We start from the raw sequence: 17,501 nt of genomic DNA, 5'->3' as shown, positions 1-17,501 counted from the left end.
AAATGAATCCTGGAAAACAGACGAGGAAAGGCAAAGAGAAGAGGAAGAAAGACACCAGCTTTGAAATGAGGTAAAGGAAGTTAGTAATACTGACTTGGTTGGAAGTTAGGAGTCAATTTCAGATTATATTTACAAATTTCTTTGGAAATTTTATCAAGCCTTAATAATTTAAGGGTAATCTAAAAGATCAAACTGGAGTTTTTTAAAGAAAAACACAAGTACACATTCATAAACACAAACACGAGAGACATAAACAAGCCCTCTGAGTTTCAGCAGTGAGTTTCGGCCCTTGACAAAGACACGTCCACTGTGAGGACCTGCAGACTGGCCTTTTCACGTCTCTTTGTGGTCCTGTGTCTCTGGGTAAGGTGACAGAAAATATGTCAGAAACTACAGGGTTTGAGATTTTATATAAACAGTCATGTTCCCGATTAATCCTATGAAATATTTTGTTCCTCTAGCTCCAAACGCAGGACAGAATTTGCATTTATGTTGCATTTATTAGGTCAAAAACCACTTTACAGCCACCTGGGCAACATCTATAACACTCGAAGCATTTAATGATGCTGGTTTCTCTTTATTACAATTCAATTCTTTCTTATATCCTTCCTGGCAGCAACAACAATGCCTGTGGTTATTAACCCTGTATCACCAAGTCTATCATCTTTGATACACAAGCTTTTGAGATCTCTACGTCATTCATGCATAAAATACTGGATGTAACAAAAATGATACAAATTAAAACTGGTATCTCCAAATTGATATTTTGTTTCTTTTTTACTTTTAATTTGTCTGAAGGTTCACAGTTAAACTTGATTTTAAAAATCAATACACGCTAGTTTACACCCAGCATCTGTTACGAACCATCATATCACAGTAAATGTAAGTCTGGTTTTTGCAGCGAATCGGTCATCGCATGTAAAACAAAACAATACTGGAAAAACTGGATGCTTTAAAATGTGTTTAGTTCAACCAAATGCTGACACGAGGGCTGAATGTGAGGTCACTGCCTGCTCATCATGTAGTGACTTGTATCCACTTAGAGTATAAAATAAGCCTGTGGATAAACTAAATTGTAAATTATCTTGAACTTATTATCAGACTGAAGACATAAAATATCAGAGAACAAGTAAATTCAGCAGTGAACAGTGCACCGCTCCTTTAAAAATAACCACATGGATCAAATTAGCCAGATAAAATCAGCTGGCGTGGCTTTGAACTGTGGGGAGTTAAGTTAAAGTGCTTCATGTGCCACTGGGCTTCCCTGCAGATTGACACTGTAAATGTCACGCCATTTTTCCAGCTGGGTTTCCCAGAGAGTCGCCCGGCGGTGGAAACCAAAACAATGAATGATGTAAGAGGACTGAGGGCATGAAAACACAGGACACCGTAAATGTGTCACTGTGGCCTTAAAATATTCAGCTGTTAACATAAATGCTTGACAGAGACGTGCACGCTTACACAAATACATACGTTCACCTCGACAACTGCAGTGTGTCGTTGCATTAGACATAAACCTTGCTCCTCCAGCCTCTTCAGCCTCCTTCCTTTCCCACAATGCTCTCCTCTTCTTTGGTCTCCCTGCGTTCCTCCCTCTCTCCCTGCACTCCTTCCTCTTTTCCCCCTCCTCTTCTCTGTCAAGGCTCAGAGGTCATGTGGAGGGTCAGAGCCCCCGCCCTCCTGGAACAAACACACCGAAATAAATAGCAGCAGAGAAAGAGAGGAAGGGAAGCGGCCGGATGATTGCTTTTCTACTTATCGCTGTGCCTGAATGAAGCAGGGAAACAGGCTGTACGTATGCGTCCAGAAATTCATTTTGAAATCTCGAAGGTGAGGACGTGTAGCATGGTGCTCACTTCCTCACAGGGGTGTTTCAGGGTCGAAGTGCAATTCAGATGAGCTGGCAGAAGAAAGCTTGCCCGCTAGTGTCAACACACGTTTAAAATACTGGAAGTGCACTCAACAAAACTGGAGGTGTGTTGGTACAATTCAACACACAAAAGTCCTATTATTTCATTTTTATTCATATATATCGCCAAATCACAACAACAGTCACCTCGAGATGCTTTATGGTAAGATAAGATAAGAGGGTTCGAGTCTGACCTGCAGCCCCTTGCTGCATGTCTTCCCCTCTCTCTCTGCCCTCGCTTTCCTGTCCTTTCTCCACTGTATCTGTCAAATAAAGTTGTAAAAGGCCAAAAAAAAAAAGGCAAGATAAAGAACCTAGTAGAGAGAAACCCCCAACAACCACTGATAACCAGGCATTTGGTGACAGTGGGAAGGAAAAACTCTTTTAACAGGAAGGAAACCTCCAGCAGAACCAGGCTCAGGGAGGCATGCGTTTAATTACATTAAAGGAACAAACACCACAAAGACGGCTGATAGACACAGTTCAGATTTTAAAATGAGTTTATGCTTGAGCTTATCACACACACAGGGGTTAAAAGTGACATCACAGCTGACACGTGCGGCCGTTTTGCCTCGTGCACCTTGATCATCAAGACAGTTGTTGCTGTTTTTCCTAAACCAGCACTGATGCTGTTTTTTCTGAGTTGCAATCATGAGGCGTTTGCTGTAGTAAGTCTGGTTCTGAGGTGCCATTAAAATCGTTTATGGGGCTGCGGTGACATCACAGTTCATGTGAGCGTTCACCAGTATCAACCATATTCGCTGTTTGCCTTGCGGCCTAGACGGCGCTCTCCTGTAGGCACTCTTTACTAATCACTACACCTGAAGCACTCATCAAAGCAGACTAATGCATGGGTTCAAGCCTTAATGTAAATTAAATAAGTGAGTTATGTAGTTAAAAAAATCTCCCATTCACTAGAGACCAAAACTGCAGTTGTTTATTTCTGGGACTTTTACCATTACAGAGTTTTGGAGTCAGCCTTATGTGGCGATTAGAGGAACTGGAATTCTGAAGTAGCCTCATTTTTTACAGAACTTACAGATTTTCAATCTATCGATGCAAAAAAACTTTCCAGCGTTCAAGTTTTCTCATCTAACATTCGGCTGAAAAATAAATAGGTGGATTTCCCAAAATATCAAACGTTTCCTTTGAGGTTCAGTTCAAGGGTTAAGGTCAATTAGTTTCATGTTAGCGGCAGGTTCAGGGGCTATATGAAGTGTAGTCGAGTTTACAGTCCAAACACGCGTGTTTATATGCGAGTGATTGACAGACAGCATAAACCTGGGAACCTCAATAGTTGAAATACAAGACAAACAAACATCCAGCATGCTTTGTTGGTCCTGGAATGTTTCCAGGGCAACTAAGGTGTGTGTTTGTGTGTGAAGCGTAGGAAAAGCAGAGGAAGCTTAACAGATGGAAGCTTTAAAACACTCACCAATGTTTATCTTGTAAAACATCAGGACTGAGAAGCAACCGGTGCTTATGTGCATGTGCTAAATCCAGCCTATGTGTGTGCATGTCTGTGTGTGTTTGTGTCATTTGGATTAAGAAGTGTGTATCTCCATTCTTAAGAAACATCCAACAGAGGCGAGTCCAAAGTCCGGTGCCAATGTTTACTGCACTGTGTGTTTAAGTGTGTGTTTGTATGTGTGTGTTTCTGCGTGAGTGAGCGCGGTTCTGGGAACACGCCAGCTGTGGATAGCTACTTTTAAATTTGGCCTGTGGACTGGTTCAGTTTGCTCCACAACAGGAAGTTGAGATGTTGATGTTGGGAGTCTCTGGGAACGGAGGCCTCGTGCAACACTACAAGCTGTGCCGACGTCATCTGAAACGATTCCCCGGAGTTTAATAAAAGTCGGTGAGCTGCAGCTCCGTTTGAGGAATGTGTGTTCAAGCCTCTGAAATGTGTTCACGTAGCTTTGGCAGCTTTCTGGCAGGTCGTGCTGTCATCTTCATTTAAAACATATTTAAATTGGTTCGTTTTCCTGCTCTTACCAGCAAACTTAGCTGAAGATGATTGTGTTAAATGGTTTAGGGTCATTCAAAGCTACTGTGTGTATTTTCCATCGGCATGCTGCGGCATGCTTTAACAACGCCGAGGCATTCTTTGCTCAGGCGATATCTTCCTGATCGCACAATGAACACTTGGGTGGAAAAAAATAACATCAGGTATCCGTTTTATATTCCAGTCAGAGACATGGGACATTTTTCACAAATGTAATTTAAGATTTTAATGTAATAATTACTACAAATAAATCTTAAGCAGATGAGAATCATTGATATTTCTATGTTTTGGGTCTTAAAATTATTTAATGAACCTCTAGGCTTGAAAAATAAGGCCAGCGTGGAAGGGCCAAAAACAGCACTTCCTCTTTGAGGCTGACTTCCAACGTGTGATGTTGAAATACTACTTTACAGCTGAAATAAATATGTTTATATTCTGCTGGAAAAAGTGTTTCTTCCTTCATAAAAACTGTGCAGTGCAAATATTTTTATAACTCATCCAGGCTGTCAAGTGACAAGTGTTTTGATCCAAGAAGGCGTAGTTCTCTGCTGATTAACAGAGGTGTGTATCTGTGCATCCATCTGTGGAGGGCTGCTTGCTAATCAAGTTCGCTAGCGTTACCTGTTAGCTTCACACGCCACCCTTTTGTCCAAAAATGGCACCTTCGACTTCAAATAACTAACACCGTAGCAGCAAAACCACAAACACTGAGTCTAAAACCAATGGTGACGTCACCGTGGCGATAGCCATCTTACATATACAGTCGGTAAGTGGGTGTATTTATTTACGAGCTTTTTCTCCTTCAGTGATTCACACGTATACGGCAACCATATACAGCCTAGAATGGCAGCAAGTTGGTGGCCTGACCCGCTGAAGTCTGCTCCATCCATACTTTGGCTTCCCTCACCTCCATGCGAGGGTCAAACCATCATACCTGTGATTTGACAAAGCATTCATCATCCTGAGCCACAGCAGCCCAGACAAGATGACACTGGGAAAAATAGCACATTTAAACTGTTTCAGGCAGTGACACGTCCTGCACTGGAAGTAACAAAGGTTCTTTTCCCCTGTTTTCCAGTTTTTCTTCCACAGGTTTATGAAGGTGACGTTTAGTAGTCCTTGTACCCGACCATTTTCAGGTGAATGTTTCTTTTGCTCATTAAGCCACTCAACACTGATCTATGAATCATTTAAGGATCAAAAAAGACACCTAACATAAAAAACCAATTTTAAACTGTATCTTTAGACACTTTGTTACTTTGTCATGAAAACATTTGTTCCATTTCCTCCTGCTGAATCCATGAAAATGCCAACGATAACAGGTCGGCAGGTATGAAATTCTGTTTTTGTACTGACGGGGTGATTTACTTTAGCCTTAAAGGTCCAGATGAAAGACAATACTCGGTTAACTTTCCTCCTGTTTCAGCCGAGGTGCATGGTGACACACTTTCAAACAGTTTGTATCACAGGCTTAAATTTTAGGACATCACAAAACTTCACGAGGAAAAGTCTACATTAAAAACAGGATCTTATTTTGAAAACATCCAGCCCCTGATTCTCAAGACATCTGCGCAGCACTGCACAGACTCTGTTGACTGTCCCTTTCTAAATAAACAGTCTAATAAACTATCTCAGGTCACACTCAGGGTTTTGGCTTAATAACTTTTAGATGTTTACATATTTGCTGAAAATATACTCCAGGATTTCATATCTCTAAGAGCTCTCTCCCAAAATCCGCACAGCATTTGAAGAATGACATTAATTGTCAGTTTCAGGATGGTTATCAGTGTAGAGAGGAAAACGTTTTTCTTTTTTCAGACTCTGGCCGGGCTGAGAATGTGATGTTCCTTTTGGCTCTGACAGGAAAGCACAGCATTGTTTAGTTGCACAAGCGATCCATCATGGAGGAGGAATGGGACCAGTACGGAGGATGAAGAGGAAAACGGAAGGAGATATGAAAAGAGTTTGTTTTGATGGCAGCAAGGACAGTGACCATCAAACCATGAACTGTAGTAACCTGAGCACAAGGAAAGAAAGAGAGAAAGGAAAGAAAATGAAAATAAAAAGGACAAGGGAGGAAAGTAAATTTTTAAAAAGGAAAAGAAAGGAGGAGTCTTCCCAGGATGGGAGCAGCAATGGGAGGAATTTTTTTTACACCAGGCACAGGAAGCGGCGTAAATGTTTATCTTGTGGGGACCAGTTTGGAGTTATAGACCTTTGGAAGGCTTCCCACTTTCTGCCTTCAAACTGCTGTTTGAGGGTTAAGAAAGAGTTTTAGGTCAGGCTTAGGGTAAAGGTTCGGGTCAGGCATGTATTGTGGAGAGTTAGGATGAGAGGCTAGAAGAGCCTAGGGAATGCAGTATGACTGCCTCTGTGTGTGTGTGTGTGTGTGTGTGTGTGTGTGTGTGTGTGTGTGTGTGTGTGTGTGTGCGTGTGCATCAAGGCCTCGTGGGAACTGCAAACTTGACAATCCCAGACTCTTAGTTTGATGAAGTGGGGGCTAAATGCTGTTATCTCACACACACTCTCACCCTTATGTGTTAAATCAATCAGCTGTTGATTTCATCATCTTACATTATCCGCCTGTAAAGTCCAAGTCCCAGTTAGATATCCCTGACAGCATCAGGAGCAGAGTTCTCACGACACTCTGGGGGGTCTAAAGGTCTCCATAATAATCCAGCAGTCTTTAAAAACATCTAAGTGGAGGCTTCACAGACAGAAGCAACCAAAACATCAGGACCACTGTAGTCAAAGGGACATCGTTATTTCCATCTGCATATACATGATTCTGTTTTTCCATGTGCACATGTGGAAAGCGTGAGTCCGAAAGTAGCATCAAGATCCTAGCACCGAACAGAGCAGGCCTCAGTGGCAACAAGTCAGATATGGCATCCAGGGAGGAGGTGGGTTGCAAAGTAGCTTCACGTTCACTATACAAACAGACACACTTATGCAGACAGACACATTTGTGGAACCATAAATTACGCTTAAAGCAGCTTGAACAGCTCCACCTGTATGATGTCTACCAATTGGATCTGTTGAAGGGTATCAGCTGAGCCATCAGCTGATGTTGGTAGGAATGGCTGAAATGGACGGTGTGGTCCAGAAGTAATTCTGCATGAAAACATGCAGAATTGCAGGGTTTCTTTCGTCCACATGTCGCGTTCATTCAAGGTAATTCAATCAGAACATACAGTGAGTATTTCCAGCACTCAAGGTTCTTTGTACTGTAAGTTAAAGACCTTTTAATAATATTTTTTTTTAAAAACCCAATATTCAACCAACTGTCACGGTCTGGCTGGCAGACCGTGGGGATATGGGGAATGAGGACCCAGGCGCGGTGCTCTGTGTATAAACAGTGCGTTTATTTACAGTGATGGAAAAACATGACAATAAATCCCGTGCTCTCCCGACTCCCGTGACGTGTCCTCTTCCCAGTGTTAGTGCTTCTGTCTCCGCTTCTCCGTGATGAGCACCCCGTGCTCGCTGCCCTCTCGTCTCTCGCTGCTCCTGGGAACATAAGAGAGAGGCAGCTGTCAGACACGCAATAATGCAGGAGACTCAAACTAAGAACTGGTCGAGAGACTAACGTGAAGCCACGCAATGATCCAGCGTCGGAGAGAGCTCCACCACACTATCAAGTAGCTCCTCCGACGAGGCCTGATCAGCTGTAGGTGTCACATGGTCTTCAGGTGTGGCCAATCACCTGCCAGGGCCACACACACACAGACACATATGCAGGGAGAACGAGGGACAGCAATACAAAATACATATATTATAATATTAGTCCAAAACTGCTCAGTTTTGACACCAACGCCCTGTGAGAAGGCACTTTGTGACAGTGGGAAGGAAAAACTCCCTTTTAACAGGAAGAAACTTCCAGCAGGACCAGGGGAGGGGCGGGGCCATCTGCAGTGAACGATCGAAGGTGAGGGAGGGCAAAAGGGCAACACAAACAGTGTGGAAGAGATTTAGAGATTAGTAATAACTAATGATCGAATACAACATGGTGTATAAACAAATAGGAGATTGAAGAAGAAACACTCGGTGCATCATGGGAAGCCCCCAGCAGCCAAGGCTTATTGCAGATAACTAAAGGGAGAGTGAGTCTAAGGGTTCATTCTGGTCAGGATTATCTAATCCAGATGAGTTTGATATCAAACTCACTCTTTGCTACACTGTCACAAAAAATGATCTCAGCGTTGTGTTTACTGTAAGTGAAATGATGATTAATACAAACAGCCACACACACGAAGGCCGATACAACACAGATACTGAGCTGTGAGGCTGATCTATAGGAACACACACAGGCACTTATGTGCACAGGCACAAGCATGTGTCTTCCACAAAGGCTCCAGTCACATGTTGAACAGATACATACCAGCACAGTGATGTCAGTTTGTTCATCCCAACCTCACACTGCTGATCTATTCATCAGAAACTCTGCAGCTGAAGGCCACAGTGAACACTGCCAAGTCTTTTAGCTGTCAGAGTCTCTCAGAAATCATTTGTTCTTAGGGTCTTCTGACGTCACGATAGGCTGTGTGAAACTCATCGGGTGTAGCTGTGCGCTTACATTTTCTGGAGCACCAGATGGGTGGAGTCAGCGCAGTAACAGAAGATGCAAGAAGTGGCACCAGGCGAGTTTTAAAGAAAATCCTTCTGACGCAGCAGGTGGAGCTGACACAGAAGGGAGCGTCCTGTTCTCGACTTTTCTTCTCATGCAGGAGAACCGGTCACGATTCCTTCACCATCTCCAACAAAAAACGTTGTTGCAGAACTCGTGTTAATCTGATTCCTGGTGGATCAAATACGTCAAACTTTAAGTGATCTATCATATGATTTGATACATTGTAAGTCTGATTCCCTCAAGAAGGATTCAGACTTTTAATTACTGTAAACAACAATATGTTTTTAAAATAGCTGATGTTTGCAGAAAGCATCAGCAGAAAATAGAGGTGTTAAACTCAGTTGGATATCGATTTGCTGTATCCCACCAGGTGCAGTTTGCTGAGGCATGTTGCCAGTTTGTGTAGAGGTCACAAACTGGCAACATGCCTCAGCAGGAGCAGAAGCAGATTCATGGCTCACCTTCAGGGTTTCTCACCATTTCTACCCAAAGCACAATAAAGCGTCCTGATATTACCACAGAGACAGTGTCATCAAACCTGAACTTGATTCTTTAACAAATTAAACATTTGATTTTATGTTTTTTTCCTCAGCACATAAAAATAACATTAAAAGGACATTCCACACGTTTGAACTTTTTATCATTTCCTGCATTTTCTGTACATTTTCTCCCACAAACGCATTACATGAGGCCTAATATGGTCAGTCTGAAACATTCCCAACTGGCTGTTACTCTACTGATCACACGGACCACATAGCATTGACATTAGCTCAAAAAAATTAAAGGAACAGGTTTTAATCAGCGTCAGTTAAACTTCTGGGATACCGATCTGGTCGGTAAGTAGCAGAGGGCGCTGTTAATCAGTTTCAGCTGCACTAGACGGGCAACAATGGAACAAACCTCAAAACAGGAATGATTTTACAGGTGAGGGACACAGAAATTTCCTCCCTTCTCATCTTTTCTGACTGTTATTTCACTTGATTTGCATTTGACTCGGGTCATGGTCACTACTGGTAGCATGAGGTGATACCTGGACCCTACAGGCACATGCTTGCTGAGGATGCACAGGTAGTCCAACTCCTCCAGGATGGCACATAAATACAAGCCGATGCCAGAAGACTTGCTGTGTCTCCAAGCTCAATAGCATGGAGGAGATTCCAGGGGACAGGTGCTTACTCTATGAGAGCTGGGCAGAGCCGTAGAAGATCCTTAACCAGTCAGCGGGACCAGTATCTGCTTCTTAGTGACAGGAGGAACAGGATGAGCACTGCCAGAGCTACAAAATGCAGCTTAGAATGTCTCTGACCAAACAATCAGAAGCGTACTTCACGAGGGTGGACCCTGTGCTCACTGCCCAGCACCATCGAGCCCGACTTGCATTTGGCACAAAATACCAGAATTACCAGGTGCACCACTGTGCTTTTCACACATGACAGCAGGGTTACCTTGAGCACACGTGACAAACGTTAAAGGGTCTAGAGAAGCTGTGCAGAGGGTTCCTCCTGGTCCACGACAATGTCTGGCCTAAATCCAATAGAACACCTCAGGGACGTTATGTTTTGGTCCATGCGACACCTCAGATTATCCAGTGTCTTTGAATTGTTTGCTTGTTTACACAACAATCAAAACAACAAAGTAATATCCAGTGGGATTAGGATTAGACGGCTATGAATCAGGTCAAAGTTTGAGTCTGTTATTTAATAAAATAAGCTTTAATCAGGTTACAACACAGCATCTGAGGGGTTTTTTTGTGTGTATTGTGGATAAAAACTACTACCGTGTGCTACTAATGGTAATGAACAGAACTATGTATGTATGTGGCATTTTCCTTGCTGCTCTGTTCGGTTCAGCGCACACAGGTCCTACTTTCCTGCCAAACACGAGGATTAAAAATAAGCCTAATAACGTCTAATAAGTCTCTGAGCTGGATCTGCTGCAGGATTCAGTTGCAGTTTTCACAGAGTTCAGAAGGACTTTCTGGCAGTTGTGTTAAAATGATCAGCTTGGCTGTCCTAACATAATAATAAGACAAAGAGGAGAAATGAGAGGTGGAGTTTACATTTGTGTATTTCTGGCGTTCACAGACACTCTTATCTGAATCGGCTTCCAACAAGCAGCTCACAGAGACAGACAGACTCCCTGTCTGGAGAGCGTGGGCGCCTGGGAGACAAAACGACCACAGGACAGTAATATGTTCTTTACTTTTATTTGACGCAGATGATGGGATTAGTTGGTTAATTGTTTAAGCAAAGAAGCTCTTTAATAGTAATTCCCAGTCCTCTGGGTGCAATAAATCCCTTTAGTCCTTTAACATCTGTGTCCTCCACTCTTCAGCGTGCAGCATGTGGGAATTTTTTAGAGACTCTCATGATAGCGAGACAGACGGGCACAAAAGAGAGAGACATAAGAGATCTTGTGAATGGAGATTGAAAGTTCAGCCCGGCCACCAACGTCACCCTTCTCACACTGCGCCCCCACAGGCGCAGGACCAGCACTGCGAGCACTGCGGCTCACAGACCATCAGAGTCCAAATCCAAGCTGAAGTCGTCCTCTAAGAGGATCACGTCTTCTAAATATACTCTCACCACAGGTAGTTTCCCCGAACAGGGAGCTAAGCAGATTACTGATAACAGATACGCCGAACGCACAACTCAGAGTGTGAGGGAACTCTGGGAAAACACCACTATTAGTACAGGTCATCCACTTAACAATACAAAAAAACCCAACGCATCATACTAAAAGCAGATGACAGCGCTCCACATTTCCCTATTTCAGCAATGAGGTTGCATGTTCTCGGAAGTCTGGATCACCATATTCCATCCCACGGATCTTATCTGGAAAACTTCAGCTGTGCTGAAGAGTGAAGAATGTTTTTGTGATTTCTTTTTTTTGTTTGTTTTAAATTTAGTGCGTTTTCCAGACTGTCTTTACTTTACTTTCAGTTTTGTCATTATTAAAAATGTAAAACTATTTAGCTGTTTTAATGTTTTATAAATAAATTATAATGGAGAAGAAGTTGAGAATAGATAGAGAATACAAACCAAAGTTTATTGAAGGCAGTTCACGTGCAGATGTCCCAAATTTTGATAAACATCTGCACCACAAGTGTGTGCAGACCGCAGCGGTCTGCACACACTTGGGATCATTGTCCTTCTGCAGAGCAGAGCAACCAACCTGCCAGACGGCCTCACATTTCACTCTAGATTACTTTGGTAAACAGAGTAGTTCACTGTCGACTCGGTGACTGTAAGGTGCTTAAGCCTCGTGGCTGCAAAACCAGCCCAAATCATCACCCCTCCAACAGCGTGCTGGCAGTTGGCTTGAGGTGTTTGTGCTGATGTTCTGGGTTCTTTAGTTGATGCTGTGCATCATTGTCAAACATCTCCACTTTGGTCTGCCGTGCTCCTGAAGTCTTTTGGTTTGTTCAGATACAACTTTGCAAACGTGAGCTGGAAACACGTCCAAACAAGCCCCACTTGTTCATTCTTTTTCTAATTTTGTCGTCATGAGCCAGCCGAGGCCTGAACATCACCGTGGGGTGAATTTGCTGAGACATTTGCCGACTCCATGTTTGTCCAACGCCTTACAAAAAGTAGTGTACAACTGATAATCACTGCCCTGTAGTTTTTGTTAAATAATTTTGTAATGTCATACTTTGTTTCTACCTAATCTTTAGACAATACTAATATTTTCCAATTTCTAAAACCTTAGAATTTAAAGTTGAATTTATGATGTTGTAGATTTGGTGTTTTACGTTACTTCGTTTGGCCAAGGAAGACATACAAGATTTAATGTCTGAGACTTCCTAATTAAATAAAGGTAATGATCATTTTAATTAGCTATTGGATAACCTTGTATAACATTGTGTTGTGCTGTGCTGAAGGTCACAGGCGGGTACAACACGTAGAACCAAACTGGCAGAGGAGAACATGTGCGCTCGCGTGTGTGATAGGAAACCTTTGAGGTTCGGGATGAATAGTTTGTCTTCCTGGAGCCAGCGCTGCAGGATGGGAGGGTAGCAGGAAGTGAGTCAGTAGTGGATCGTACTTAACCAGGAAACAGCCTGTGTGCTGCTGAGGTACTGATCCAAATCCACAGGGGCCGAGCCAAGAACTGCACGGTTCAGGTCTAAATATATAAAAGAACAAGATAAAAAAAAATGACAGCCTGCTTGTGAAAAATACATCTGAAAAGCAGGCCAAAGGGCGTTTTTAGATAATCTGATTTGACTGGAGACGCAGACAGACAGACAGCGCTCGCAACCTTCATCCGGCTGAACAATCGTGACTTCAATGAATTACTTAGAGACTTTGACAGAAAACAAAAATGCGTCAAATGAATCATCCGAGGTACTGACAACACAGGAAATACTTGAAACTGGTTGATCATGTATTAATTTTATTTAAATACTTACAACCTCACCTACAGTGTAGTTAGAAAACTCCAGTCCTCCAAAGACGGGAACTGGATACTGGTCAAATTTACATAGTGAGGAAAAAAAGGAACCAAACAAAAAGAAATCCATAAAGGAAAAAACAAACAACTTTCACACTTGCTATAGCTGACACTCAGCCTCCTGACAGGCTTTTAAATGGACTGGCAGGGAGGACGACATAATAGTGAGTTTTTCTTATCTGAATCTTCATACACAAAACCAGACGTGAACGTCGTTCCTCTCCTCACACTGCTGCAGCGCGCCGACGCCCCACTGAGGTGAGTGGTAATCTCTGACATACAAAATGATTCAGCTCAAAATTTACAAGTGAGGCAGTATATTTACTCAAGTATAAAAAATAAATTAAAACGTTTATACACAAGATGGACGAACACGATCCTGAGAGCTGTTGTACAATCTTCACTTTCTGGAGGTCAAAAACATCTGAACCCGCCACAACTGACCGCTCACGTACAGATTCGCCAACGAGACTGGCAATGAAACCGCTCCCCCCTTACAACAAACAGGAACAACCGCTTTCCCTCACCCTGATTCAGACGCTGGATTCACTTCTAATTCACACAGTTCATGGCGTTTATGGCAGACGTTCTGGAGAGAAGACTTGCACTCTCATCTAAGCTGCGAGTCCAAACCGTGAACATTTCCACAATTACACGTCCACTTTTTCAAACATTTTTTTTAGTTTGTTTCATTTATTTTGGTTGGCATGGTTCAGATGAAAAGCAGGAGGGGGCACAGATGAGTGCGACACGTACAAGTCGTCTGAATTTTAGGTCCAAATGTAGTTTATGATTGTCATGGTGCCACCAGCCAAGCATTTCAATTGAGAATGCAAGGCAGAAAACTTCTCTATTCAGAACAGCTAATAAAACAAAACAAAGAAACTAAACACTGAGATGTAGATGACTTTTAATTCAGTGGTCCAAATTCAAATGTAATTAGGAGGAAATACATGGAAATAACTTTGACAAAACCAGTTTTGGCAGCAGAGATAAAAGGACATGATTCAATGGATAACTAACCGCTACCTAAATGTGCCATTGGAGAGCGAAGTGACAGAGTCAGTCATCAGTCTGAGCAGCTAAACCTGTTTCCTGCTTTTTCCTAACGCCCCCTTAAGCTTTACGGAAACTAGAGCTTAAGTGCTCTCCATATTCACAAACCGATAAAAATAAATGTTCAAGTGAAAGTCTGTTTCTCTTCACAGCAACAAGACTGGAGTAAAGGCAAAATCTGTGAGAATTAGGGGCTTCAACGGTTGTGTAGTGATTAAAGAGCCTGTCACCTGTAAGAGCTAAACACCTGAAATGGAGCTGTACATGAACAGCCTGAAGGGTTACAGCCACTCAAAATATAAATACAAGCCTCAGAGACACAAGCTGACAGTGCAAAGGAGTAGAAAAATACTTAAAAAAGCATTTAAGTAGAATAAAGACCATTTCAGTCATTTCTGCAGAAAAAAAGTAACGTGGAAAGAAAAGAAAATGCTTTAGTTTGATGTGACGCCAAAGACAGAGGATGAAAGCAAAGGCAGTGATGTGGAGGGCATTTAGTTTTTGACAGGTGTAAAGTAAGTTGCCTCAGTGCTCTTGATTCTGTTTAAAGAAACACCAAAAATAAACAATATATTGTTGGGAAAATCAGATATAAAAAAAGCTTTTAATTTGTTACAAAGAGCACAGCCATCTGTAACTAACCAGAAAATATGCATATATACACGAGCACATCAGCTTTAAGAAGAGAAGAAATATGAAACAGAAGGATGTGAGAAACTTAAATAAAAGGAGATTTAAACACATGTGATGCTTAAAGTTTCATTCCATATAAATGTGTGTCTGTTGTCAGGATAATCATTTTCATTAAGCACTGAGATGAGAGAATACATCTATTTATACATCAATAAGTCTGTTTAAAATAGAGATTTCACTTTAAACTTTAAACGCTACCCGAGAGTCTTTTATAGAATCTGAAACACTGTGTTTGGGTGTGTGTGTGTGTGTGTGTCTGTGTGTAATATGTCTGCTGCCAATCTTATCAAAACTCGTCTTACAGGCAGTTGCCGCAGTGCACGTTTCTCTTTGCACTGACATTTTCAGTGTCCAAAAACCTGAAACAACCCACACCCAGCTGCCACATCTGGGGCGTCAGGGTCCCAGGATCAGTGTCACTGGCAGAAGGGAGAGGCTGTGGGGTCAAAGCCTTTGAAAACTTCCTTCAGGGAGCCGTTGTCCTGCTCTGCGGCCGCCTGATCAGACTGTGCAGGGCTGTTTCCCCCAAAGGGGCTGCTTGTCCCGCCAGGCTTACTAGCCTGCTTCACAACACCAAATAAAGAGGATACTGGTAGGTTATGGACCCCTGCAGGCGCCTGGTCTGCAGCAGATCCAGGAGCACCCTGACCTCCAGCTGCAGCCACCCCAGCTGCAGCAGCCCCGCCCTGAGCTGTGGAGTTAGGTGAGGGCGCAGGTTTGGGCCGGGGCCTGTTATAGCTGTTGTATCTATCCGTGCCTTGCTCTGTACTTTTCTCTGGCTCAGGTTGGTCCAATGCAGACTTCCGAACAAAGAGGGGCTCCTTGGATTTAGGTTTACTCGTTGTGGGGTCACTGAGTTTGGACTCAGTTTGGCTGGCTGAGTTAGGAGAGTTGTTAGCGCCACTGCTGGTACCAGGGCTGCCTGGTTTGTTAGTCCGAGGGTCATACAGACTAATGCTGCTCAGCACACTGGCACCCCCTGGTGTCCCGGCCCCTACACTGCGCCCTGCCCCAACTGAGGAGAGCAACCGTGGGTCATAGGGAGCGATGGCAGGTGGAGAAGAACTAGATGTTGGTGCAGGAGATGTGGACGGAGGGGGCACAGGTTCTGATGGCTGCTTCAGTGCCGACTTCGGTGGCTGGAGACGGGGATCAGAGGGGACTTTGCGGGCAACACGGGGGTCAACAGGCTTTTCTATAGAAGCTGCAGGCATGGACTGAGGTTGACCCATAACTGGCATAGTGGTAGGGGGTGTGGGTAAATGAGGAGGAGAAGGAGTCTGGGACGTGCTGGAGTTAACATTCTTCAGGATGCGAGACAGAAATTCAAATTCTGGGAGGGTAGAAGCTGAGGAGGAGGGAGCAGGGGCGTCTAAGGAAGGAGGAGGCTGTACGGAAGGAGGTTGCGAGTGAGAGAGTGGCGTGTGTAACTGCTGCTGCTGACCGCGGGACAGACGTGAGTCAAGGGTGGACACGGGAGGGATGCCTGGGGGTAGAGGAAGCAGGTCCTGCTTGGGAATAGGGAGCGGAAGCAGATCTTCAGGAGACCAGGTGATGGTTTTAGCGAATGCTGGCATGTGAAGAACAATATCCTTCTTGATGTGGCTGAACTGCTGCAACTGGGAACGTGGGTCTTTCAGAGCCATACCCATGAGCGGATCCAGAGGAATCGGCACGGGCTTGTCCCGTAGAACCCGCTCAGTCTCCTCCTCATCCACTGCCGGGGTCGTGAGCGGAGGGGGCTTATAGACCAGGGGAGGTTCAGGCTTAGCAGCTGGAGGCGAATGGGAGGCAGATCCTGCTGAGGCAGCAGCAGCTAGCCTAGCTAGCCTGGGGTCTGCAGGTGGTCCAGATGACGATGGAGCGAGTGTGGAGTGGGTGGGGTCAGAGATTTGAGCTGACTCAGCAGCACGTGCCAAGCGTGGATCCCGAGCTAAGCGGGGGTCTGCTGGGCGAGCCGGAGGGTGGGAAGGAGAGGCTTTCACAAGGCGTGGGTCGCTCGGATGCACGTCAGATTTTTGAGGAGCCTGGGTCTGCTGACGGAGGGTCTTCAGGATGGAAGTCACGCTCCCACCGCCATCCTCATCCTCGCTAGAATACCAGTTCCCTGAGTCACCTAGGAAAAGAGGGATTTGACATTTTGGTCAACTCTAAGCAATCACTGAAAGGGTCACCTCCGTCTCATTTCTGTTACACACAAAATGGTTTTAAGTCTTAAGTCTTTGGTTTTACAGGTTTCTCCTGTTCTTAGACAGTCATACGGAAAGAGGAATACTTGCAAAGGATGCTACATCTCACTATGCCACAGGAATCATTTATACACAGATGCAGGTGCTGTTCCTCTACCTTCAGTGTCTCTGCTTTTTTCTGCTCCTCCCTCAGCCATCCTGCGAGCTCTTTCCTCTTCCTCTTGCTGCTTCTGTTGGATCCTCATGAAGAGGACGCGCTGAGCAGGTGGCAGAAAATCAGGCACAGAAATCCCCCCCTGATTGGCTGTGGCTCCATTAGCAGGGCCTTCCTGGTTGCCTGACTGATTTCCAAATGTTCCTGTGCCTCCTCTCTCGTCCATACCGGAAAAACCCTGGTAACTGTCACCTGATAGGGAACAGACAAAATTCTCATAAGTTTAAGAGCCACTATTGTTTGAAGTAAGCTGCTCCAACTCTATTTTGGTATTTAGTATAAAATAGGGCTGAACGATTATGTTAAATAATCTAATTGCGATTTTTTGCCCCAATATTGCGATTGCGATG

The 17,501-nt window shown here is 43.9% G+C and overlaps 1 protein-coding gene across 1 annotated transcript in view; it reads right to left on the bottom strand.

The window, feature by feature from the left end:
• Positions 1-13,894: 13,894 nt before the first annotated feature.
• The window catches only part of zc3h4 (zinc finger CCCH-type containing 4), a 14,601-nt gene continuing 10,994 nt past the window's right edge, over positions 13,895-17,501 (bottom strand). The window contains exons 13-14 of the mRNA XM_005744972.1: positions 17,095-17,343; positions 13,895-16,864 (exon numbers count right to left, since the gene is read on the bottom strand). Of these exons, the coding sequence (XP_005745029.1) occupies positions 15,165-16,864; positions 17,095-17,343 (1,949 nt within the window). The 3' untranslated portion in view covers positions 13,895-15,164. The remainder of the gene's footprint in view (positions 16,865-17,094; positions 17,344-17,501) is intronic.

The sequence above is a fragment of the Pundamilia nyererei genome, unplaced genomic scaffold (assembly GCF_000239375.1).
Source record: "Pundamilia nyererei isolate P.nyererei 1_Seehausen unplaced genomic scaffold, PunNye1.0 scaffold00152, whole genome shotgun sequence".
NCBI classification, from domain to species: domain Eukaryota; kingdom Metazoa; phylum Chordata; class Actinopteri; order Cichliformes; family Cichlidae; genus Pundamilia; species Pundamilia nyererei.
This window is presented reverse-complemented; position numbering and strand designations above follow the sequence as displayed.